General features: G+C 36.9%; 1 protein-coding gene and 1 long non-coding RNA gene across 4 annotated transcripts; both read left to right on the top strand.

Annotated features, from left to right (window-relative positions):
- The first annotated feature begins 5,375 nt into the window (after positions 1-5,375).
- Positions 5,376-7,640, top strand: LOC132200874 (uncharacterized). The gene is made up of 6 exons (XR_009442213.1): positions 5,376-5,699; positions 5,884-5,919; positions 5,985-6,236; positions 6,324-6,440; positions 6,502-6,582; positions 6,705-7,640. It is a non-coding gene; the product is annotated as an uncharacterized LOC132200874 (long non-coding RNA).
- A 16,427-nt stretch (positions 7,641-24,067) lies between these two features.
- Positions 24,068-26,777, top strand: LOC132199271 (protein hook homolog). Of its 3 annotated transcripts, XM_059623865.1 has the most exons (7): positions 24,068-24,136; positions 24,247-24,321; positions 24,379-24,900; positions 24,958-25,144; positions 25,204-25,325; positions 25,386-26,110; positions 26,176-26,777. In XM_059623865.1, the coding sequence occupies exons 2-7, from the start codon at positions 24,269-24,271 to the stop codon at positions 26,676-26,678; spliced, it is 2,112 nt and encodes a 703-aa protein (XP_059479848.1). In that variant the 5' UTR covers positions 24,068-24,136; positions 24,247-24,268; the 3' UTR covers positions 26,679-26,777. The 3 variants fall into 3 exon arrangements, with proteins under 3 accessions (XP_059479848.1, XP_059479849.1, XP_059479847.1); XM_059623866.1 differs by having other exon boundaries at positions 24,089-24,321; positions 24,961-25,144; XM_059623864.1 differs by having other exon boundaries at positions 24,089-24,321.

Genomic DNA, 26,777 nt, shown 5'->3' with positions numbered 1-26,777 from the left:
ACCTGCAACCAAAGGTGATCTGCGTCATTAACAAATTACTGCGGACAAAATGCGACAAATAAAATAATGCATCTGAAGAAATGCAAGCCCGGACTGGCCCTTATTTAAGCCGGAACCACAGACAGGAAACAACGAGATTGTTATTTTTTATTTACATGTGAAAAAAAGACAAAAAGCTATTGCACTTATTTGAAATCACTCTGGGTGTTTCAAAAGAAATGGAGTGAAAATTTTGCTGGCGATTACATTTCCCGACAAAAAAAAAGATATGAATATTGAGAAGGTACTTATACTAATTTTGCTTATTTGTTAGCAAATGCTGTTCTTGTATATTTGTATGTTCTTGCAAAATAAAAATTAATAAATAAAAAACAGTAAAGAAACAGCAACACTGGGAACCAGTTTCTAAAATTGTTCTGTCGTGATGGAAATTAGTGATAGAAAACCCGAATTGAATCAAATTTTAATTTTGATTGTGAAGTTGAAATAACAGTTTTTATCGTCTGAAAATAATCATCAAACTCGTGGAATTTGCAAACACACACAACCTTTGCGCAATTTCACCCAAAAAAGTCTAATATGTTTGGCAAATTTAGCTACAACAGAATGAAATTGGAGAAAATGAGCAAATTCGCCGCGGTTTCTAGTGAAAACAATTAAGAACAAATAATCGACGAGACGAAACAAGTTTTCAAAAGTAGGGAAAGGTTTTGAGCTTTTAGGTTGGAGTGAAAACCATCATGTTAGGAAAAATGGAAGAAGTTGAAAGGAGAAGCAAAATTGCTTTTATTAACCGAGATGAGATGATCGTTGTATGAAATTGATGAGAAAATCTGCAAATTTAATTTCATTAGAGATGATGGAAACAATTCTTTCCAATTCGAAAGAAATTCCGTGACCAAATCACCTGCGACAAACGTTTCGAAAATTCTACGTTGGCACACCAAACTGATATAATTTGTTTTGGTCAATTCAAAAGATGAGTGTTCAGGCTGAAGGGCTAACTCTACTGATGAAGCAAACAAAAACAATTAATTTGCCTCCAATTAAAGTTTTGAGGAAACCTCGATTTTTTTCTTTAGATTTTTCCTTTCCAAGCAAAATAAGTTTAAATTAATGTGAATTTTCTTGCAAGTGCTTCTGGAAAAAAAAGGAGTGAAGTTTTGAGCTGAAATGACAGTGAAGGATTTGCAAATAAATTGCAGAAAGTTTCCTGACACACTGAAGAAAAGAGCGAAATTTGCAACCACATAAAAGATAGAAATCAATTAGAAAATTGTTGAGAAAATGCTCTTTTAATTATTGCAAAGAGAGATAATTGAAACTTCCTTGACCAATGATAATCGCTACGTTTTAATTTAAAAGTGATCCATATTAATTCTATAATAGTAGATTTTGCATCAAAAAATGGATCACCTAAGGAAATGAAAATTAGAGTAACTAGTTTCAAGCACAAAGCTATTTTGCAAACAATTATTGTTATTAATCAAATGTGAAATATTTCTGTTTGTTCAACCGACTGCATGAATTCAAAATCAATTGAATTTGAGGTGCAAAACTCATCTCCGAAGTCACTAGCCTGCGACCCTCTGTGGATTCAGAGGAAATTCATCAACGAAAAAAGAAATGCGAATAACTTGCACCTGCAAAGACCAGAATGGTCAAGAAACTGCGAAATTCGAAAAAGAATTTTTTTTTTTTTAAACATTTGTAAATTTGAAAGATATCTGTTCTGCTTGACGGACGGCGTTTTGATGGAAAATGACTCAAAAGTCACCAGCCTCTGTGGATTCGGAGGAAATTCGTCAACCAAAAGTGCATGCGAGCTTTCCTTGCACCAACGAAGACCAGAATGGTCCAGAAACTGCGAAGCCAAAGAAAGGCTTGATCCTGTAACTTGATATTCTCCAACAAGAATATTCTTAACCCTCCGCAAGTCCTGGTTTGGCCAATATTTTAGCATATAAATAATTAGAAAAATTAACTTACAGCTATAAAAATAATAAAATTTCATGTTTTGTGTCTAGTGCAAAGTCCAAAATTAGAATTAAATTTGACTTACTTTAAAATAAAAATCATCTCCAAAACTGGCATCAAAAGAGAGATTTGGAAATTGCCCTGAGCAATAGTTTTATGTGAATTGAATCAACAGAGAATCCCTCTTGGGAATGACGAGCGGTAGCAGTCATGCTACATCTGCGGCCCCTCTCAATTCACTGAGAGAACGACGAATCAGATAAAAATTGATTTTGCCTGCATATATGTCTGGTGAGAAGAAAATACCAGAAATAGATCATCAGAAAGTAAGAAACACATGCCAGTATTTTTTAAAGTTGCTCGCAAATTCCTTCAATAAACAATTAGTAATAAAAGTTTCAGTTTCCTTGGAGAAATGAATATTTTGTTTGACAAATTTGTCATAAATCAATAATTTGAAAGAGCTTGTGAATAGGTTAAACTTTGCAATTAAATCTAAATCTTTCTCCAAAATGAAAAATAAAGTTCAATTCAATTAAAAATTAATACCAAATTTTTTCAATGGCAGTGAAATTTTCTTCACTTTGACTCATTCGAATGAGCACCAACGTGAGAGGGGACTGCTGTCCTAACGTTCTACAAGTTGTCTGTCTGAGTCTGAGCCAGGCAGCAGCAATTTCCACCGAGAATTTAGTGAGTGGGAAAGAGATTTCGTGAGGCTCCGAGTAGAAGATTAAATTTTTAAATGACAATTTGTCATCATGTTTTGATACAAAGACTTTCAATCAAAGGATTGAATCTATTTAACTTAATCAATTTAAAAAAATCTGGAGAAAATGAGCCAAAATTCTGATCATGTCAGACATTAAAATCAAAAAGTTTCTGTTAACAATTGTTTACCACGGACGGAGAAAAGTGGACAATTAAATTTTTTACGCAAATGAGTATCTAAATTCTAGTTCTTTTAATGGCGAAAGAAAATTAAAAGCCGCAATGATTTAACTTCTGTAATATTAATAATTTGACAATAAATTTCGCCACGTTAGTTTAGATAGGACCGAGAGATGCACATCCAAGAGGTGCAGTGAGGAGTTTATTTCCCTCCGAGCAGGGATAAGTCTTTGCATTAATTACTCCAGATAGAAATATGGAATTTAACAAAGTTTATGGTAGGAAAATCAGCTTTATGATTTGATGTAGTAAAGAGCAAAAATGTTTGAGAGTTTTAATTCTGAATCCGTTTTTGAAACAAAAAAGCCCACAATTTGTTAACAATGCAGTAATTAACCCTGGAAAGCCACTTGCTCTTTTTGGGAATTTTTTTAGTTTTGCTCCGTCATGTTAGATGACAAAACCAAAAGTGAAAATGCGGAGAGGAACCCGCAAGCACAGCCAGTAAAACTGTTCAAATTTGGCAGCGAGTTTTGCACAACCGAGTCTTCTGGAAAGAGAGAGAGAGAGAGGAGATAATTATTTGCACGAGTCTCCCTGTAATTGTGTGTCTGCGAGAGGTTGTGCGGGGTGGGTGGACATCCTTATGTCCAAAGTGCTGTGCAGGGTTGTGGAAAAGAAGAATTCCACAACCGCAGGGTGGATATTGGTTGCAAGTGACCCCGTCTGAATTGAATTTTGTCCCTTTGCAAGAGTCGCTTTGACACCTCCGAGATTGTGGCGAGTAATTTTGGCAAACGCGCCGCCACCTTTTCTCATATATATGCCAATAATTCCACTTAGAGATTTTTGTTTGTCTGGCTTCGGCACTTAACTGCAACCCCGGCGGCTCCCCCCTTAATTGCAAAAAGAAATAGAATCAGTCCCTTGCGTGTCGTAGCCAGTTAAAGTTAGCTTCAGTTTTTTTTAATTTTGCATATTGAGGCCGTAGTAGTGGAGTAGTTTAACTGGGTGAGCTAGTGAGAGGAGCTGGATGAGGACCGAGGCGCACTAAGCCGTGGACCTGCCCAAGACATCCGTCTGACCTTGAGGCGGAGCAAGACACACCAGAGCCATACACGCACGGTGTACGAGAGAAAACCCGAGGAGAGAGCACACTGACCTGTCTGTTCAACCAAATCCGTTCAACATGATTCTCTGCAGTCTGCAGAATTTTCCAATACTTGTAAATATGTTTGAGTGACGTTTGAGCATATTGTTGCCCTACTAGTTTTTTGAGTGGTCACACTTGGGCCGCCTTTGTTATTTAATTTAATGCCTTGTACATAAAATTTCATACTATCTTATCTGATTCTCAATATTTGCTTTCGGTCGAGACAGAAGCAACAAATTGTGTCTGCATTGTTTACACTATAAATTGTACAAGCATAAATCGCGGCCAAATTTTGCAGTACAAATTTAATAATTTTTACGCTGCCTAATTGATAACATTTCTTTGTACCATTATTGATTGAATGACGCTGGAGCAGTCTATACGACAATTTTTTTGCCTCACCGACCTCACTTTGGGGCGCAGACATTTATCGACACATAAAACAATGTAAAATGAAACCTTTTTGCAACCGACAAAACACTTACGTTAGAATTTGTAACAAAAACCCATGGCGCCTTGATTACGTCCAAAAACACGGAAAGCTCCTTTTCTTAATCAAATTTTAGTGTTTTCTTCCCATCTTTTTTTTCAAACACCTCTGCCGTTTTTTGATTTGCATTGAGACCGAGTGAAACGCCAGTTGGGCATCAAGAAAAACTGGTCACATTCCTCGAGGAAGTCTGCACTTGCTCCCCACGCTCTGCGCGCGAATTCGGTTGAAAAGCTGAGGCCTGGGGTCCTTAGCGTAAGTTTCGGATCCTGGGAATGACCTAGTGGAGTATCCGTTTCGCTCAACGAAAGAAAGATCAACAGCGCAGAAGGTTGGTTGGGCCGGGTAAGCACGGCCTATGTCCCCGTGCTTAAGAAACTCGCCAGCCAACTCGTGGCACGCAAGGCCGATTTCTCGGGGGGCTCACAGAGGTGCTTATTTTTTTTACTTAAGAGAATTTTTTGCCCGGAGCTGAAAGTGTTATCCTTGTGCGCGCCAAATTGAGTTGTGTAAAGCCTGACACAAATCATATGTAAATAGCTCTTTCATTATGAAGCATTGTTTAGACTACACAAATATTTGTCTATTTATGATTTAATTCATTTAATATTTTATTTGATTGTCTTACATAAATAATATTACTTAATTTAAAATTTGAAAACTTTGCTTTTTATTTATCTCTCTTTTTAACGCCTTTATATTGTAAGAAATCGATTGAAGTCCATTTTTTCAAAAGGTGAGTGCTTCTTTTCAACCCTGTGAACATTGTTTTTCAACTTTGTTTTTTACAGCTGAATTCCTGGGCCTCCTGGGGTCAACGTCTGGTTTCTGGATCTGCTTCAGGTAAATGAATCCATTCTCATCTTAACCTCCTCCACTTTGGTCCACCCCTGGTGCAGCCCTGCCAGGGTGGCGCGTGGGAATTTTGCTTCCGACGCGCCTTCGTGGACCTTCGAGGCCTGGGGCACCTCCGGCAAGGCGCCGTCCAACCGCCAACGGACGCTGCGTTGCTCGAGGTGCTCCGACCTCAACTCATTTTTTCTTCTGCCACTTCTCTTGAATTTTTATGAGGACATTTTGTGTTGCTTTGCCTCTTTTTTCTGACTTCAGAGCGACCAGGAAGTGCAATCCTGTGACCAAAATGTGAATATCGGCTGACCTGTGCAACAATCTGGAGATTTTTACGAGGTTTGTTTCATTTAATAATATGACAGATTTTTTTTAGTAATTATACCTTAATTATTAATAATTTAATTATAGAATAATTCTTAACACTATTGTTAGAAAACAATATATTTTAAAAAAAGAAACAAATTCTTGAACTTGCCACTTAAAATTACACTAACTAAAATTATTATTTATTTTCCCACAGACTCCTCTGCCTTGCAAGCCAATGGAGTGTAGAAAGGTAAGAGATCCTTCTGAACCATTTTTATCATCAAATTCTCAATCAAAAATTTCTTTCGGTCGCAGAGGAAGCACCGGCAACCGGATCTGCTTGAGGCCTGGCCAGGAAACCGACCAAGCAAGAAACGTCAGGCTGCAGTGGACGCCAAGGGGGCCATCGACTAATGCCTCAGGATGGGGGCCAATGTGGCCTTCTCAACTGGCTCGACGGTCACCCACGAACAAGGAAATGGTTCGATTAGGATTACCCTTCCTGCAGGTTAAAAGCAGCTACTACTGGAAAGGCAACTATAGCTCCAGCATGCTCAAAGTGCGTTGGTGAGTTGAAAGTTTTGAATTTGATAATTAATAATTGGAACACTCAAGTAAAATTCGACAAATGTAATGCATGTTTTTTCTCTGTAGTGTTTTTCACACGATGCTGCCAGTTTCCAGTTCTACGCCTCGGTTGACTCTTTTGCACTTGCTGCCCTCTTTTGCCACTTCTGATTTTGTCGCAGTCACTTTTGTCAATTAAAAAAGGTTTGTACTTTCCTTTTGCTCTATTCTTAAATATTGAAATCGTATTTTGTTGATTTTTTAGAACCCTGTCAGTATTTACTAAGGGCAGTTTTGCCTCCCGACTCAGTCAGCAGAAGCTTTCCCTTCAATTGCCCATCGGAAGGTAAAGAAAAATAATATTTTTCTCAAAATAACTTCGTTTCAATTGTAAAATAGGAACTTTGCATTATAAGTTATCACAATGAGTTAGTTTATAAAAGCATAATATATAAAATTTTGTTTCAGCACCTTCGATTTAATTGCATGCGGAGTCGCCCGATAATATCTGCTTGTTGGCACTACAGCTGAAAATTATTTGTAAAAAATTTATATAAATCAACTTTGAGTGTGGTTTTATAACTCGTCAACAAATTCTGTATGTAGGGCAAAAAGAAAAAAAATTTTGTGGGGTGTTTTTATTTATCACCTGGGCAAAGGTCAAGGGACGATGAGCCCCATAAAATCTCTTAAATATTGTTAGAAATTTTTAATGGTTCATTTTCATAAGACATATGGAAGACTCAATCAAACATACTGCTGCGCTTTGAAAGGTTGCTTGTGTTGCAAGTTGGTTTGGCCGAAATTTTTTTAAATAGGAAATACAGAAATTAGAACCTTTTTTAATATACTTATCTCTATATAAATCGTCCGGCTAGCGATATCAATTTGGTGGGGCTAAGGGTATTTAACATTGCTTGTGTTGGTCATGACCAAGTGTTTATGACCAAGATTGATGATAGGAGACCAGTCTATTGCGCAAATAACTCCAGCTAGAAGCAAATTGCTGTGGTAAGTGCTATTCGAGGATGCTGCCGTGTCACCTATTAATGTGCGCCATGTAGACAAACGTCACTGGTTGTAAGGCCATCATGAAACAATTATCTAAAAGTGCACCAATTATATATTTACATCGCTTGTAGTTCAGTAAAATGGTTAGTTTGAAATGATAAATTAGAGGCTTCCTAAATAATTGCCACATAAAAAATTGCGCTTTATAAAAATTGTTCAATTGTAACTAAAAACTCAAATAATTTATCTAATTCCGTTCTAATACTTCGAATGATGCAAGTGCAATATGTGAAATTTTCAAAGTAAAGTTCGACTATGTCAAATTAATTAGCATTTTATAGATAAATTTATTGCTCTTGTTATGATAAATTTGTAAAGAGTAAATTAGGCATATTTATGATGACATTACCATAAACCTCAAAATCTGATGGTTATAAAATGGTTATGTCAAATTATCTATAATTTCAATTCAATTACCGATGGTAGATCTTTCAAATGCTACATGGTGCTATGAGTTTGTGGATGGCCTCTGCTGTGGAGAGGTCTTTCTTGAGACTTTTCTTCGTTCTCGCTGGGCGTTCACATAGATGCACTGCCACAGGTTCTCTTTCCTTGGAAAAAAATCTGCTAGATGAATGAGCGTCCATTTCTTCTCTGATCGTATTCGCTCCGCATTTTTGCAGCTGCAGAAAATTAGGAATTAGTTTTCTGCAATGAGAAGAAGAACAGGCTGTCTATTAAATGTTTCAAACTGCGCCTTTTGTCTTAATTCTTCAAAACAAGGAACCAGCAAAATTTTATGAGTAATTGTAATGTTGTAAAAATCACTATGATTTAAGAAGAAACCTTTCGTAATTAACTTGAACCTTAGCATGATATAGATTCTTATGAGGAGTTGATCAGCCACAAATTTCCTTATCAACGTTTTGAGGGAAGGGAAGAGCGCTATAAAAATGGTTATTACTGAAAAAAAAATTATGTTGACTTGCACTTGCAACTACCGCATATACCCACTAGCAAACCTCATACGTAAACTTGTAACGATTAAATTATTATTTTTTTAAATTATGCCTTAACTATATATTTCACAAAATTATAGACAGCATTGGAAAATGATTAGTTATCCTAGCATTTTCATTTCAACTAATTATGCCATGCTTTAGATTTTTTCATAATTGAATCTTCATGGAATTTCAAATTCAATGTATATTAATTGCGTGAACTTCAATTAAATTACCAACCAGAGGCTAAGGAAAAAGGAGTTTGATTTTTATCAAGGGTAATTTTTGCATTTTACCTTCCGCGCTTTTATATTTCGGCTATATTTTAATTATTCACTAGCGGAAAACTATTTTCAAATATAAGCAAATTTGCTAATTGATCGCTGGAAACCATTTTAAATTTTTATAAAGCTCATAAAAATTTAATTAATATAATTACATTTTATATATTTATAATGGTAGCTTCAAATTACTTATGTAAATAAAAACTACTTCAACTCCTCCACTTAATTGTTTATTAAATTTATTTATGTTTTCTCCGTTTGATAGTCATGAATAATATATAGCAAATCACTAAATTATTTTATCATTTTTAATTTCATATTTCCAACTGCAATTGTGTTGTAAATTATGAAGAAAAAACTTCAATCATAATTAATTTTGATATTTTTATCACATGCTGTTGTATATTTTTCCAAGAGAATATAAAACTAAAAAAAAAAAAAGATTACCAGAGGAAGAAGCAATGCGCGTTATTGGTGCCACGCACGTAGAAAGGGTACGGGAAAATCAAGAATTTAACTTTTTTTCATTTAACCTCTACAGACAAAATTTAATTGTTCTGGTGAATTAAAGAACTTCAATCATACGCGCTGACCGAACTGAGTCAATATTACAAGCTAGATTCTTAATTTAAATCGTGCTAAATAATGAAAAAAAAAACATTCATGATTTTAATCAAGAATAAAACTTTAAATATAGACTCGGTCAGTAGGACGGCGCGTTTGAAATTTCATTCATGCACCAGAACAATAAATTTAATTTTAGAAAAAACCAAAAGCCTGACATTTTTCACGCGGGGGCATTTGACGCGGGGCAATTAACGTTAAATGAATTAATTGCTTACAAACGACAGGGCATTGCAAGAAAAAAATTAAAAAACTTCCCGCATCCTTATACATGCAAATAGCGTTCGCCGTGGAAAATAAGCAAGTATAATTCGTTTGTTAAGGCTGAAAATATTCATGTGGGGGCAGAAGACTTGGAGCAACTAAAGAAAAGTAAATTTATTGCTTGCAAACAATGGGGCAGTGTGAGAAAAAAAAATAAAAAAATTTCCCGCATCCTTATACACGCAAATAGGCGTTCGCCGTGGAAAATAAGCAAGTTGAATTCGTTTGTTAAGGCTGAAAATATTCATGTGGGGGCAGAAGACTTGGAGAAACTTAAGTTAAGTAAATTTATTGCTTACAAACGACGGGGCAGTGTGAGCAAAAAAAATTAAATAATTTCCCGCATCCTTATACATGCAAATAGGCTTTCGCCGTGGAAAATAAGCTAGTTGAATTCGTTTGTTAAGGCTGAAAATATTCATGTGGGGGCAGAAGACTTGGAGCAACTAAAGAAAAGTAAATTTATTGCTTACAAACGACGGGGCAGTGCGAGAAAAAAAATGAAAAAACTTCCCGCATCCTTATACATGCAACAAGGCGTTCGCCGAGGAAAATAAGCTAGTTGAATTCTTTTGTTAAGGCTGAAAATATTCATGTGGGGGCAGAAGACTTGGAGCAACTAAAGAAAAGTAAATTTATTGCTTGCAAACAATGGGGCAGTGTGAGAAAAAAAATGAAAAAACTTCACGCATCCTTATACATGCAAATAGGCGTTCGCCGAGGAAAATAAGCTAGTTGAATTCGTTTGTTAAGGCTGAAAATATTCATGTGGGGGCAGAAGACTTGGAGCAACTAAAGAAAAGTAAATTTATTGCTTACAAACGACGGGGCAGTGTGAGAAAAAAATTAAAAAATTTCCCGCATCCTTATACATGCAAATAGGCTTTCGCCGTGGAAAATCAGCAAGTTGAATTCGTTTGTTAAGGCTGAAAATATTCATGTGGGGGAAGAAGACTTGGAGATACTTAAGTTAAGTAAATTTATTGCTTACAAACGACGGGGCAGTGCGAGAAAAAAAATGAAAAAACTTCCCGCATCCTTATACATGCAACAAGGCGTTCGCCGAGGAAAATAAGCTAGTTGAATTCGTTTGTTAAGGCTGAAAATATTCATGTGGGGGCAGAGGACTTGGAGCAACTTAAGAAAAGTAAATTTATTGCTTACAAACGACGGAGCAGTGTGAGAAAAAAAATAAAAAAATTTCCCGCATCCTTATACACGCAAATAGGCGTTCGCCGTGGAAAATAAGCTAGTTGAATTCGTTTGTTAAGGCTGAAAATATTCATGTGGGGGCAGAAGACTTGGAGAAACTTAAGTTAAGTAAATTTATGGCTTGCAAACAATGGGGCAGTGTGAGAAAAAAAATGAAAAAACTTCCCGCATCCTTATACATGCAAATAGGCATTCGCCGTGGAAAATCAGCAAGTTGAATTCTTTTGTTAAGGCTGAAAATATTCATGTGGGGGCAGAGGACTTGGAGCAACTTAAGAAAAGTAAATTTATTGCTTACAAACGACGGAGCAGTGTGAGAAAAAAAATAAAAAAACTTCCCGCATCCTTATACATGCAAATAGGCATTCGCCGTGGAAAATCAGCAAGTTGAATTCTTTTGTTAAGGCTGAAAATTTTCATGTGGGGGCAGAAGACTTGGAGCAACTTAAGAAAAGTAAATTTATTGCTTACAAACGACGGGGCAGTGTGAGAAAAAAAATAAAAAAACTTCCCGCATCCTTATACATGCAAATAGGCATTCGCCGTGGAAAATCAGCAAGTTGAATTCGTTTGTTAAGAATGAAAATATTCATGTGGGGGCAGAAGACTTGGAGCAACTTAAGAAAAGTAAATTTATTGCTTACAAACGACGGGGCAGTGTGAGCAAAAAAAATTAACTAATTTCCCGCATCCTTATACATGCAAATAGGCTTTCGCCGTGGAAAATCAGCAAGTTGAATTCGTTTGTTAAGAATGAAAATATTCATGTGGGGGCAGAAGACTTGGAGCAACTTAAGAAAAGTAAATTTATTGCTTACAAACGACGGGGCAGTGTGAGAAAAAAAAATAAAAAAACTTCCCGCATCCTTATACATGCAAATAGGCGTTCGTCGTGGAAAATAAGCTAGTTGAATTCGTTTGTTAAGGCTGAAAATATTCATGTGGGGGCAGAAGACTTGGAGCAACTAAAGAAAAGTAAATTTATTGCTTACAAACGACGGGGCAGTGTGAGAAAAAAAATTAAAAAACTTCCCGCATCCTTATACATGCAAATAGGCGTTCGCCGTGGAAAATAAGCTAGTTGAATTCGTTTGTTAAGGCTGAAAATATTCATGTGGGGGCAGAAGACTTGGAGCAACTAAAGAAAAGTAAATTTATTGCTTACAAACGACGGGGCAGTGTGTGAAAAAAATTAAAAAATTTCCCGCATCCTTATACATGCAAATAGGCGTTCGCCGTGGAAAATCAGCAAGTTGAATTCGTTTGTTAAGGCTGAAAATATTCATGTGGGGGAAGAAGACTTGGAGATACTTAAGTTAAGTAAATTTATTGCTTACAAACGACGGGGCAGTGCGAGAAAAAAAATGAAAAAACTTCCCGCATCCTTATACATGCAACAAGGCGTTCGCCGAGGAAAATAAGCTAGTTGAATTCTTTTGTTAAGGCTGAAAATATTCATGTGGGGGCAGAAGACTTGGAGCAACTAAAGAAAAGTAAATTTATTGCTTGCAAACAATGGGGCAGTGTGAGAAAAAAAATGAAAAAACTTTCCGAATCCTTATACATGCAAATAGGCGTTCGCCGAGGAAAATAAGCTAGTTGAATTCGTTTGTTAAGGCTGAAAATATTCATGTGGGGGCAGAGGACTTGGAGCAACTTAAGAAAAGTAAATTTATTGCTTACAAACGACGGGGCAGTGTGAGAAAAAAAATAAAAAAATTTCCCGCATCCTTATACATGCAAATAGGCATTCGCCGTGGAAAATAAGCTAGTTGAATTCGTTTGTTAAGGCTGAAAATATTCATGTGGGGGCAGAAGACTTGGAGAAACTTAAGTTAAGTAAATTTATGGCTTGCAAACAATGGGGCAGTGTGAGAAAAAAAATGAAAAAACTTCCCGCATCCTTATACATGCAAATAGGCATTCGCCGTGGAAAATCAGCAAGTTGAATTCTTTTGTTAAGGCTGAAAATTTTCATAAGGGGGCAGAAGACTTGGAGCAACTTAAGAAAAGTAAATTTATTGCTTACAAACGACGGGGCAGTGTGAGAAAAAAAATAAAAAAACTTCCCGCATCCTTATACATGCAAATAGGCATTCGCCGTGGAAAATCAGCAAGTTGAATTCGTTTGTTAAGAATGAAAATATTCATGTGGGGGCAGAAGACTTGGAGCAACTTAAGAAAAGTAAATTTATTGCTTACAAACGACGGGGCAGTGTGAGCAAAAAAAATTAACTAATTTCCCGCATCCTTATACATGCAAATAGGCTTTCGCCGTGGAAAATCAGCAAGTTGAATTCGTTTGTTAAGAATGAAAATATTCATGTGGGGGCAGAAGACTTGGAGCAACTTAAGAAAAGTAAATTTATTGCTTACAAACGACGGGGCAGTGTGAGAAAAAAAAATAAAAAAACTTCCCGCATCCTTATACATGCAAATAGGCGTTCGTCGTGGAAAATAAGCTAGTTGAATTCGTTTGTTAAGGCTGAAAATATTCATGTGGGGGCAGAAGACTTGGAGCAACTAAAGAAAAGTAAATTTATTGCTTACAATCGACGGGGCAGTGTGAGAAAAAAAATTAAAAAACTTCCCGCATCCTTATACATGCAAATAGGCGTTCGCCGTGGAAAATAAGCTAGTTGAATTCGTTTGTTAAGGCTGAAAATATTCATGTGGGGGCAGAAGACTTGGAGCAACTAAAGAAAAGTAAATTTATTGCTTACAAACGACGGGGCAGTGTGTGAAAAAAATTAAAAAATTTCCCGCATCCTTATACATGCAAATAGGCGTTCGCCGTGGAAAATCAGCAAGTTGAATTCGTTTGTTAAGGCTGAAAATATTCATGTGGGGGAAGAAGACTTGGAGATACTTAAGTTAAGTAAATTTATTGCTTACAAACGACGGGGCAGTGCGAGAAAAAAAATGAAAAAACTTCCCGCATCCTTATACATGCAACAAGGCGTTCGCCGAGGAAAATAAGCTAGTTGAATTCTTTTGTTAAGGCTGAAAATATTCATGTGGGGGCAGAAGACTTGGAGCAACTAAAGAAAAGTAAATTTATTGCTTGCAAACAATGGGGCAGTGTGAGAAAAAAAATGAAAAAACTTTCCGAATCCTTATACATGCAAATAGGCGTTCGCCGAGGAAAATAAGCTAGTTGAATTCGTTTGTTAAGGCTGAAAATATTCATGTGGGGGCAGAGGACTTGGAGCAACTTAAGAAAAGTAAATTTATTGCTTACAAACGACGGGGCAGTGTGAGAAAAAAAATAAAAAAATTTCCCGCATCCTTATACACGCAAATAGGCGTTCGCCGTGGAAAATAAGCTAGTTGAATTCGTTTGTTAAGGCTGAAAATATTCATGTGGGGGCAGAAGACTTGGAGATACTTAAGTTAAGTAAATTTATGGCTTGCAAACAATGGGGCAGTGTGAGAAAAAAAATGAAAAAACTTCCCGCATCCTTATACATGCAAATAGGCATTCGCCGTGGAAAATCAGCAAGTTGAATTCTTTTGTTAAGGCTGAAAATTTTCATAAGGGGGCAGAAGACTTGGAGCAACTTAAGAAAAGTAAATTTATTGCTTACAAACGACGGGGCAGTGTGAGAAAAAAAATAAAAAAACTTCCCGCATCCTTATACATGCAAATAGGCATTCGCCGTGGAAAATCAGCAAGTTGAATTCTTTTGTTAAGGCTGAAAATTTTCATGTGGGGGCTGAAGACTTGGAGCAACTTAAGAAAAGTAAATTTATTGCTTACAAACGACGGGGCAGTGTGAGAAAAAAAATAAAAAAACTTCCCGCATCCTTATACATGCAAATAGGCATTCGCCGTGGAAAATCAGCAAGTTGAATTCGTTTGTTAAGAATGAAAATATTCATGTGGGGGCAGAAGACTTGGAGCAACTTAAGAAAAGTAAATTTATTGCTTACAAACGACGGGGCAGTGTGAGCAAAAAAAATTAACTAATTTCCCGCATCCTTATACATGCAAATAGGCTTTCGCCGTGGAAAATCAGCAAGTTGAATTCGTTTGTTAAGGCTGAAAATATTCATGTGGGGGCAGAAGACTTGGAGCAACTTAAGAAAAGTAAATTTATTGCTTACAAACGACGGGGCAGTGTGAGAAAAAAAAATAAAAAAACTTCCCGCATCCTTATACATGCAAATAGGCTTTCGCCGTGGAAAATAAGCTAGTTTAATTCGTTTGTTAAGGCTGAAAATATTCTTGTGGGTGCAGAAGACTTGGAGCAACTAAAGAAAAGTAAATTTATTGCTTACAAACGACGGGGCAGTGTGAGAAAAAAAAATAAAAAAACTTCCCGCATCCTTATACATGCAAATAGGCGTTCGCCGTGGAAAATAAGCTTGTTGAATTCGTTTGTTAAGGCTGAAAATATTCATGTGGGGGCAGAAGACTTGGAGCAACTAAAGAAAAGTAAATTTATTGCTTACAAACGACGGGGCAGTGTGAGAAAAAAAAATAAAAAAACTTCCCGCATCCTTATACATGCAAATAGGCGTTCGCCGTGGAAAATAAGCTAGTTGAATTCGTTTGTTAAGGCTGAAAATATTCATGTGGGGGCAGAAGACTTGGAGCAACTAAAGAAAAGTAAATTTATTGCTTACAAACGACGGATCAGTGTGAGAAAAAAATTAAAAAATTTCCCGCATCCTTATACATGCAAATAGGCTTTCGCCGTGGAAAATCAGCAAGTTGAATTCGTTTGTTAAGGCTGAAAATATTCATGTGGGGGAAGAAGACTTGGAGATACTTAAGTTAAGTAAATTTATTGCTTACAAACGACGGGGCAGTGCGAGAAAAAAAATGAAAAAACTTCCCGCATCCTTATACATGCAACAAGGCGTTCGCCGAGGAAAATAAGCTAGTTGAATTCGTTTGTTAAGGCTGAAAATATTCATGTGGGGGCAGAGGACTTGGAGCAACTTAAGAAAAGTAAATTTATTGCTTACAAACGACGGAGCAGTGTGAGAAAAAAAATGAAAAAACTTCCCGCATCCTTATACATGCAACAAGGCGTTCGCCGTGGAAAATAAGCTAGTTGAATTCGTTTGTTAAGGCTGAAAATATTCATGTGGGGGCAGAAGACTTGGAGCAACTTAAGAAAAGTAAATTTATTGCTTACAAACGACGGGGCAGTGTGAGAAAAAAAAATAAAAAAACTTCCCGCATCCTTATACATGCAAATAGGCTTTCGCCGTGGAAAATAAGCTAGTTTAATTCGTTTGTTAAGGCTGAAAATATTCTTGTGGGTGCAGAAGACTTGGAGCAACTAAAGAAAAGTAAATTTATTGCTTACAAACGACGGGGCAGTGTGAGAAAAAAAAATAAAAAAACTTCCCGCATCCTTATACATGCAAATAGGCGTTCGCCGTGGAAAATAAGCTTGTTGAATTCGTTTGTTAAGGCTGAAAATATTCATGTGGGGGCAGAAGACTTGGAGCAACTAAAGAAAAGTAAATTTATTGCTTACAAACGACGGGGCAGTGTGAGAAAAAAAAATAAAAAAACTTCCCGCATCCTTATACATGCAAATAGGCGTTCGCCGTGGAAAATAAGCTAGTTGAATTCGTTTGTTAAGGCTGAAAATATTCATGTGGGGGCAGAAGACTTGGAGCAACTAAAGAAAAGTAAATTTATTGCTTACAAACGACGGGGCAGTGTGAGAAAAAAATTAAAAAATTTCCCGCATCCTTATACATGCAAATAGGCTTTCGCCGTGGAAAATCAGCAAGTTGAATTCGTTTGTTAAGGCTGAAAATATTCATGTGGGGGAAGAAGACTTGGAGATACTTAAGTTAAGTAAATTTATTGCTTACAAACGACGGGGCAGTGCGAGAAAAAAAATGAAAAAACTTCCCGCATCCTTATACATGCAACAAGGCGTTCGCCGAGGAAAATAAGCTAGTTGAATTCGTTTGTTAAGGCTGAAAATATTCATGTGGGGGCAGAGGACTTGGAGCAACTTAAGAAAAGTAAATTTATTGCTTACAAACGACGGAGCAGTGTGAGAAAAAAAATAAAAAAATTTCCCGCATCCTTATACACGCAAATAGGCGTTCGCCGTTGAAAATAAGCTAGTTGAATTCGTTTGTTAAGGCTGAAAATATTCATGTGGGGGCAGAAGACTTGGAGAAACTTAAGTTAAGTAAATTTATGGCTTGCAAACAATGGGGCAGTGTGAGAAAAAAAATGAAAAAACTTCCCGCATCCTTATACATGCAAATAGGCATTCGCCGTGGAAAATCAGCAAGTTGAATTCTTTTGTTAAGGCTGAAAATTTTCATAAGGGGGCAGAAGACTTGGAGCAACTTAAGAAAAGTAAATTTATTGCTTACAAACGACGGGGCAGTGTGAGAAAAAAAATAAAAAAACTTCCCGCATCCTTATACATGCAAATAGGCATTCGCCGTGGAAAATCAGCAAGTTGAATTCTTTTGTTAAGGCTGAAAATTTTCATGTGGGGGCAGAAGACTTGGAGCAACTTAAGAAAAGTAAATTTATTGCTTACAAACGACGGGGCAGTGTGAGAAAAAAAATAAAAAAACTTCCCGCATCCTTATACATGCAAATAGGCATTCGCCGTGGAAAATCAGCAAGTTGAATTCGTTTGTTAAGAATGAAAATATTCATGTGGGGGCAGAAGACTTGGAGCAACTTAAGAAAAGTAAATTTATTGCTTACAAACGACGGGGCAGTGTGAGCAAAAAAAATTAACTAATTTCCCGCATCCTTATACATGCAAATAGGCTTTCGCCGTGGAAAATCAGCAAGTTGAATTCGTTTGTTAAGAATGAAAATATTCATGTGGGGGCAGAGGACTTGGAGCAACTTAAGAAAAGTAAATTTATTGCTTACAAACGACGGGGCAGTGTGAGAAAAAAAAATAAAAAAACTTCCCGCATCCTTATACATGCAAATAGGCGTTCGCCGTGGAAAATAAGCTAGTTGAATTCGTTTGTTAAGGCTGAAAATATTCATGTGGGGGAAGAAGACTTGGAGATACTTAAGTTAAGTAAATTTATTGCTTACAAACGACGGGGCAGTGCGAGAAAAAAAATTAAAAAACTTCCCGCATCCTTATACATGCAACAAGGCGTTCGCCGAGGAAAATAAGCTAGTTGAATTCTTTTGTTAAGGCTGAAAATATTCATGTGGGGGCAGAAGACTTGGAGCAACTAAAGAAAAGTAAATTTATTGCTTGCAAACAATGGGGCAGTGTGAGAAAAAAAATGAAAAAACTTTCCGAATCCTTATACATGCAAATAGGCGTTCGCCGAGGAAAATAAGCTAGTTGAATTCGTTTGTTAAGGCTGAAAATATTCATGTGGGGGCAGAGGACTTGGAGCAACTTAAGAAAAGTAAATTTATTGCTTACAAACGACGGGGCAGTGTGAGAAAAAAAATAAAAAAATTTCCCGCATCCTTATACATGCAAATAGGCATTCGCCGTGGAAAATAAGCTAGTTGAATTCGTTTGTTAAGGCTGAAAATATTCATGTGGGGGCAGAAGACTTGGAGAAACTTAAGTTAAGTAAATTTATGGCTTGCAAACAATGGGGCAGTGTGAGAAAAAAAATGAAAAAACTTCCCGCATCCTTATACATGCAAATAGGCATTCGCCGTGGAAAATCAGCAAGTTGAATTCTTTTGTTAAGGCTGAAAATTTTCATAAGGGGGCAGAAGACTTGGAGCAACTTAAGAAAAGTAAATTTATTGCTTACAAACGACGGGGCAGTGTGAGAAAAAAAATAAAAAAACTTCCCGCATCCTTATACATGCAAATAGGCATTCGTCGTGGAAAATCAGCAAGTTGAATTCTTTTGTTAAGGCTGAAAATCTTCATGTGGGGGCAGAAGACTTGGAGCAACTTAAGAAAAGTAAATTTATTGCTTACAAACGACGGGGCAGTGTGAGAAAAAAAATAAAAAAACTTCCCGCATCCTTATACATGCAAATAGGCATTCGCCGTGGAAAATCAGCAAGTTGAATTCGTTTGTTAAGAATGAAAATATTCATGTGGGGGCAGAAGACTTGGAGCAACTTAAGAAAAGTAAATTTATTGCTTACAAACGACGGGGCAGTGTGAGCAAAAAAAATTAACTAATTTCCCGCATCCTTATACATGCAAATAGGCTTTCGCCGTGGAAAATCAGCAAGTTGAATTCGTTTGTTAAGGCTGAAAATATTCATGTGGGGGCAGAAGACTTGGAGCAACTTAAGAAAAGTAAATTTATTGCTTACAAACGACGGGGCAGTGTGAGAAAAAAAAATAAAAAAACTTCCCGCATCCTTATACATGCAAATAGGCTTTCGCCGTGGAAAATAAGCTAGTTTAATTCGTTTGTTAAGGCTGAAAATATTCTTGTGGGTGCAGAAGACTTGGAGCAACTAAAGAAAAGTAAATTTATTGCTTACAAACGACGGGGCAGTGTGAGAAAAAAAAATAAAAAAACTTCCCGCATCCTTATACATGCAAATAGGCATTCGCCGTGGAAAATCAGCAAGTTGAATTCGTTTGTTAAGAATGAAAATATTCATGTGGGGGCAGAAGACTTGGAGCAACTTAAGAAAAGTAAATTTATTGCTTACAAACAATGGGGCAGTGTGAGAAAAAAAATGAAAAAACTTCCCGCATCCTTATACATGCAAATAGGCATTCGCCGTGGAAAATCAGTAAGTTGAATTCGTTTGTTAAGAATGAAAATATTCATGTGGGGGCAGAAGACTTGGAGCAACTTAAGAAAAGTAAATTTATTGCTTACAAACGACGGGGCAGTGTGAGCAAAAAAAATTAAATAATTTCCCGCATCCTTATACATGCAAATAGGCTTTCGCCGTGGAAAATAAGCTAGTTGAATTCGTTTGTTAAGGCTGAAAATATTCATGTGGGGGCAGAAGACTTGGAGCAACTTAAGAAAAGTAAATTTATTGCTTACAAACGACGGGGCAGTGTGAGAAAAAAAAATAAAAAAACTTCCCGCATCCTTATACATGCAAATAGGCTTTCGCCGTGGAAAATAAGCTAGTTGAATTCGTTTGTTAAGGCTGAAAATATTCTTGTGGGTGCAGAAGACTTGGAGCAACTAAAGAAAAGTAAATTTATTGCTTACAAACGACGGGGCAGTGTGAGAAAAAAAAAAAAAAACTTCCCGCATCCTTATACATGCAAATAGGCATTCGCCGTGGAAAATCAGCAAGTTGAATTCGTTTGTTAAGAATGAAAATATTCATGTGGGGGCAGAAGACTTGGAGCAACTTAAGAAAAGTAAATTTATTGCCTACAAACAATGGGGCAGTGTGAGAAAAAAAATGAAAAAACTTCCCGCATCCTTATACATGCAAATAGGCATTCGCCGTGGAAAATAAGCTAGTTGAATTCGTTTGTTAAGGCTGAAAATATTCATGTGGGGGCAGAAGACTTGGAGCAACTTAAGAAAAGTAAATTTATTGCTTACAAACGACGGGGCAGTGTGAGCAAAAAAAAATTAAATAATTTCCCGCATCCTTATACATGCAAATAGGCTTTCGCCGTGGAAAATAAGCTAGTTGAATTCGTTTGTTAAGGCTGAAAATATTCTTGTGGGGGCAGAAGACTTGGAGCAACTAAAGAAAAGTAAATTTATTGCTTACAAACGACGGGGCAGTGTGAGAAAAACAATTAAAAAAACTTCCCGCATACTTATACATGCAAATAGGCGTTCGCCGAGGAAAATAAGCTAGTTGAATTCGTTTGTTAAGGCTGAAAATATTCATGTGGGGGCAGAAGACTTGGAGCAACTTAAGAAAAGTAAATTTATTGCTTACAAACGACGGGGCAGTGTGAGCAAAAAAAAATTAAATAATTTCCCGCATCCTTATACATGCAAATAGGCTTTCGCCGTGGAAAATAAGCTAGTTGAATTCGTTTGTTAAGGCTGAAAATATTCTTGTGGGGGCAGAAGACTTGGAGCAACTAAAGAAAAGTAAATTTATTGCTTACAAACGACGGGGCAGTGTGAGAAAAAAAATAAAAAAAACTTCCCGCATCCTTATACATGCAAATAGGCATTCGCCGTGGAAAATCAGCAAGTTGAATTCTTTTGTTAAGGCTGAAAATTTTCATGTGGGGGCAGAAGACTTGGAGCAACTTAAGAAAAGTAAATTTATTGCTTACAAACGACGGGGCAGTGTGAGCAAAAAAAATTAAATAATTTCCCGCATCCTTATACATGCAAATAGGCTTTCGCCGTGGAAAATAAGCTAGTTGAATTCGTTTGTTAAGGCTGAAAATATTCATGTGGGGGCAGAAGACTTGGAGCAACTTAAGAAAAGTAAATTTATTGCTTACAAACGACGGGGCAGTGTGAGCAAAAAAAAATTAAATAATTTCCCGCATCCTTATACATGCAAATAGGCTTTCGCCGTGGAAAATAAGCTAGTTGAATTCGTTTGTTAAGGCTGAAAATATTCTTGTGGGGGCAGAAGACTTGGAGCAACTAAAGAAAAGTAAATTTATTGCTTACAAACGACGGGGCAGTGTGAGAAAAAAAATAAAAAAAACTTCCCGCATATTTATACATGCAAATAGGCGTTCGCCGTGGAAAATAAGCTAGTTGAATTCGTTTGTTAAGGCTGAAAATATTCATGTGGGGGCAGAAGACTTGGAGAAACTTAAGTTAAGTAAATTTATTGCTTACAAACGATGATACAGTGCAAAGAAAAAAAATGAAAAAACTTTCCGCATCCTTATACATGCAAATAGGCGTTCGCCGAGGAAAATAAGCTAGTTGAATTCGTTTGTTAAGGCTGAAAATATTCATGTGGGGGCAGAAGACTTGGAGCAACTTAAGAAAAGTAAATTTATTGCTTACAAACGACGGGGCAGTGTGAGAAAAAAAATAAAAAAACTTCCCGCATCCTTATACATGCAAATAGGCATTCGCCGTGGAAAATCAGCAAGTTGAATTCTTTTGTTAAGGCTGAAAATTTTCATGTGGGGGCAGAAGACTTGGAGCAACTTAAGAAAAGTAAATTTATTGCTTACAAACGACGGGGCAGTGTGAGCAAAAAAAATTAAATAATTTCCCGCATCCTTATACATGCAAATAGGCTTTCGCCGTGGAAAATAATCTAGTTGAATTCGTTTGTTAAGGCTGAAAATATTCATGTGGGGGCAGAAGACTTGGAGCAACTTAAGAAAAGTAAATTTATTGCTTACAAACGACGGGGCAGTGTGAGCAAAAAAAAATTAAATAATTTCCCGCATCCTTATACATGCAAATAGGTTTTCGCCGTGGAAAATAAGCTAGTTGAATTCGTTTGTTAAGGCTGAAAATATTTTTGTGGGGGCAGAAGACTTGGAGCAACTAAAGAAAAGTAAATTTATTGCTTACAAACGACGGGGCAGTGTGAGAAAAAAAATAAAAAAAACTTCCCGCATACTTATACATGCAAATAGGCGTTCGCCGTGGAAAATAAGCTAGTTGAATTCGTTTGTTAAGGCTGAAAATATTCATGTGGGGGCAGAAGACTTGGAGAAACTTAAGTTAAGTAAATTTATTGCTTACAAACGATGATACAGTGCAAAGAAAAAAAATGAAAAAACTTTCCGCATCCTTATACATGCAAATAGGCTTTCGCCGTGGAAAATAAGCTAGTTGAATTCGTTTGTTAAGAATGAAAATATTCATGTGGGGGCAGAAGACTTGGAGCAACTTAAGAAAAGTAAATTTATTGCTTACAAACAATGGGGCAGTGTGAGAAAAAAAATGAAAAAACTTCCCGCATCCTTATACATGCAAATAGGCATTCGCCGTGGAAAATCAGCAAGTTGAATTCGTTTGTTAAGAATGAAAATATTCATGTGGGGGCAGAAGACTTGGAGCAACTTAAGAAAAGTAAATTTATTGCTTACAAACGACGGGGCAGTGTGAGAAAAAAAATTAAATAATTTCCCGCATCCTTATACATGCAAATAGGCTTTCGCCGTGGAAAATAAGCTAGTTGAATTCGTTTGTTAAGGCTGAAAATATTCTTGTGGGGGCAGAAGACTTGGAGCAACTTAAGAAAAGTAAATTTATTGCTTACAAACGACGGGGCAGTGTGAGAAAAAAAATTAAATAATTTCCCGCATCCTTATACATGCAAATAGCGTTCGCCGTGGAAAATAAGCTAGTTGAATTCGTTTGTTAAGGCTGAAAATATTCATGTGGGGGCAGAAGACTTGGAGAAACTTAAGTTAAGTAAATTTTTTGCTTACAAACGATAGAACAGTGCACAAAAAAAAAATCAAAAAACTTTCCGCATCCTTATACATGCAAATAGGCGTTCGCCGTGGAAAATCAGCAAGTAGAATTCGTTTGTTAAGGCTGAAAATATTCATGCGGGGGCATAAGATTTATAGCAACTTAATTTAAGTTAATTAATTGCTTACAAACGAAGGGGCAGTGCGATAAAAAAATTTAAAATACTTTTTGCATTCTTATTCATTCAAATAGGCGTTCGCCGTGGAAAATCAGCAAGTTAAATTCGTTAGGCAAGGCTGTAAATATTTATGTGGGGGCAGAAGACTTGGAGAAACTAAAGTTAAGTATATTTATTGCTTGCAAACAATGGGGCAGTGTGAAGCCTTTGTTTCAATTGTTCATTAAGATAAATAAAAATTTATATATTTTAAAATTATAATCTTTAAGTTTCATTTTTCGTAAAATAAGAGATTTGTATTATAGTTATAGAATGATTTATTTTATAAAAGCATAAACATTTTTGTTTCAGCACCTTCGATCTAATTGGATGGATTTGATGATAATTTCAGAGTTTTGGAATTATATAATTGTTAATTAATTTCTGTAAAATCTTGTATAAAAATCCATGTTGAGTGTGCTTGTGGAGCTCATGAACAAAATGTGTGTGGGGCCCGGGAAAGAGAAAGAATTGAGTGGGGTGTGTATTTTATTTTTGACAAGCGTAAATTTAAGAGGACATCAAGCCCCAGGAAACCTTTGATTTCTGCAAAAAAAAAAAATGATTTTGTTGATTAATTTTAACAATAAAAATCGAGTCGAAATCAAGCACACGGTGCTCTTGAAGGAATGAGTTGCTTGTGCTTTATCAATGCAATTCTTATTTGGCGCCCATATTTTTGAAAATGCAGCAAATCTTTTACAAATTTTTATATCTGTGCCAAGTGTGCATACAGCGAATAGAAATTATGTCACATGAATACAGCAAATAGAAACCAAAAATTTTTTTTTTTTATATTTCCAACTGCATTTGTGATTTAAATTGTGAAGAAACAAACTCTTATCATGATAATTATATGATTATAGTAAAGCTTGTCAGAGGCGAGCTAATAGTGCTTCACTCACCCATAGAGGCGCTGATGAGCAAAAATTCTGCAGTCTCATCAGCAGAGCCTCTATCGGAGGTTTAGAGCATTTCTCGTCTCGCAGCGCCTATAAACATAAACAACAACAAAACAAACAAGATTCAGTAGAGACGGTAAAAAAATGCAGAGAATTAGAGTTTTTGAGTTTCTTGAAAGATAAAATAATAATTTCTTTGTATGAAAGTATCTGCGATTTTATTTCTAAAATAAACTCTTATATCAGGTTATAAATTTAAATATAAATAATGGAGCAAAGAAATTTAGGAAAGAGTGATGTCGAGCGCATCTTCAATCAATGGTTTGTCCCGGTTCTTTCTAATATGATATTTTATTTACAATTACTTCGTTTTTGCAGGCTCAACGCCCCAGAGTTGAGAAGCGAGGTGCGTGGTTATTTGCGGCATCGTCTTTACACAGCCCTTCACAACTCAAAGTTGGGTCCTAATTTTAATCAGCTCGATGTCCACCCTGTTTCACCAAAGTTGCAAACCCTGAATCTCCTTATCGCCGAGTACCTTTTGAAGAGCAGGCATCACTTCACTTTGTCTGTATTTTCCTGTGAAGCGCCAAACGTGAGCTGCATCAGCCCAAACATCCCAGAAATGCTGAAAGTGCAATCAGCAGATGGTTCGAGCTCTCACGTCTTCAGCAAGGAGGACTTTGAAGACATCGTCGAAACATTAGGACTACCAAAAAATTCAAACGTTATTCAGCAACTGCAGCAAAAATACCAAGAAGCCAGAGACCAAGCCCTTATAACATGTATTATTAGAAGTATGCCTGATTTTTTAGGGCAAAATCAAATGAATACAGGTCTTCAGTCTACAGCAGAGGTACAAGGAGCCGAACTCAATCGAGAAATTGAAATTTTAAAGAGGTTAACTTAAGTAAAATTTTATTAATTGCAAAATGCTAAATCTTATTTTAAATTAAGCAGGCAATGCCAAGAGGAAGTAAAAGAACTGACAGAATATTTCCAAAGAGAATTGCAGAGGAAAGATTTAATTATAAAAGAGCTACAACGAGCTGCTGCAGACTCGGATGCAGCCGAGCAAAACGATCGAATTGAGACTCTCCAGAGCCAACTTAAAGAAATGGAAAAGCAGTTCAAAAATTTTGAGGTATGATCTCAAGTTTGTTTTCAATCAAATGTGAATCTTGGAAATAATGGTATTTGAAGGCGGCTAAGGAACGAGAGATAGTTGGTTTAAAGAAATTAAATATGGCCCTGGAAAATGAGATGCTGGATTTGCAAGGTGCGCTTGAAGCAAGAAAAAAGCACCTCAGGGACGAGGAGTTTAGGTTAATATTCTGCAATAGTGTTATTTTATTTGCATTGATTTTTATAATATTTTTAATTAGGATGGAGCGTGAAAAGTTGACCTTGAAGCGGAATAAGAAAAAATTGCAGAAACACCAGAAACAACTCGACGAAGTCTCCATCGCTCTCACTGAGAATTTCCCAGACCAGTCAATGCTGCCTGCTCTGGAAATCCAGGTTCAAATGAAAGACCAAGAAATAGCAGAGCTCAGGTCAAAATATTTGAGCCTTGTTGAAGAGAACAAGATGCTGAAAAATCTCAGCACTCAGCAAAGGAGTAGGATCGAGAGTCTCGACAGAAAGGTTGCGTCTTTGGTGGATGAGTTGCACCTGGCAAGAGAACGGGCGCTCAGGGCCAGACAGATTGAAAGTGAAGGGGAGAGCAGTCCAACAGATGACGTTGTTAAGGATGCTAGGAAGAGAATCAGGTCTCTTGAGGAGGAGTTTGAGGCGATCGAAAAGCAACATAGAGACTACAAAAATCGAAGTGATGTGTCACCCTTCTTCAGCACATCTCTAGGGAACGATCACATTCCAACATCTCCAAGAACAAAGGGAGGAATCCCTCAGCAGCGTCTTCAGCCTGCAGCAGCTACTAGATCACCAGGGTCGGCAATGTTAGAGGAAATCCAAACTTCGATCAAATCACTGTATGACAGTGTGCAAGCCAAGCCTGAGAGACTTTCCCAAGCCAGGAATAATTCTGGAAGATCAAGAGCACAGGTACTCGATGTGTCAATGAGCAGCATTTCATCAGAGTCAACTGGTACGCATACTAAGTGTATTTAAGTTAATCACCTAATTATAAAAAAATTTAATATACTTTTACAGGCATCGAGGGTAGGGAGAGAGGTTTACAACTGCCAGGACCAAGTGGTATCAAGTCTGTATTTTCTCAAAGACTGGATGAGTCAATTTCTCCAATTCTACCGGAGGATAATGATAAACAAGAAAATTTTGAGAGGCGAAACCCACCTCTCAACCAAACTACCCAGCTTGCAGATTCATTACTGATGCCCCAAGCGAGTAAATCGCTTGATGCAACCAAGACTAACATTCCAACCCTGGAGGCAGAACCTCTAGGGACAAGCGACGAACTGAAACTGACCATTCCTAGTAGCAGCTCGAGCAGTAGTTCCTCAAAAGTTAATGCTGCCGACATGCTTAAAACAACAGTGACTGAAAAAGTTGTGACGCTTGGAGACAAAAACGTAAGTACGGTGGGAAGAAGCGATGGTGACGGTATGGTTGTAACAAGCACCAGTGAAGACCACAGTGCACCAGCCATCAGTGCTGCTAGAGACGATGACGACAACAACTTCTGGGACTTGTGATGTTTAAACTTGCTGTGTTGTGTTATGCACATGAAAAATTGTAAGCGTTTGTTTTGCTATTGCACAAAGCCAATAAAAACTAATTTTTTTCTTATAAAA

This window comes from Neocloeon triangulifer, unplaced genomic scaffold (assembly GCF_031216515.1).
Source record: "Neocloeon triangulifer isolate White Clay Creek 2 clone unplaced genomic scaffold, ASM3121651v1 ptg000014l, whole genome shotgun sequence".
Taxonomy (NCBI): Eukaryota; Metazoa; Arthropoda; class Insecta; order Ephemeroptera; family Baetidae; genus Neocloeon; species Neocloeon triangulifer.
Note: the sequence above shows the minus strand (reverse complement) of the source record. Positions and strands in the feature narration are given on the sequence as shown.

Bases quoted from the DNA above. Each gene is read 5' to 3' on its own strand.
- LOC132199271 (XM_059623865.1), top strand. From the start codon at position 24,269: ATGGAGCAAAGAAATTTAGGAAAGAGTGATGTCGAGCGCATCTTCAAT. The intron at 24,322-24,378 runs GTTTGTCCCGGT...TCGTTTTTGCAG, and splicing joins GAGCGCATCTTCAATCAATG to GCTCAACGCCCCAGAGTTGA. The intron at 24,901-24,957 runs GTTAACTTAAGT...TTTTAAATTAAG, and splicing joins GAAATTGAAATTTTAAAGAG to CAGGCAATGCCAAGAGGAAG.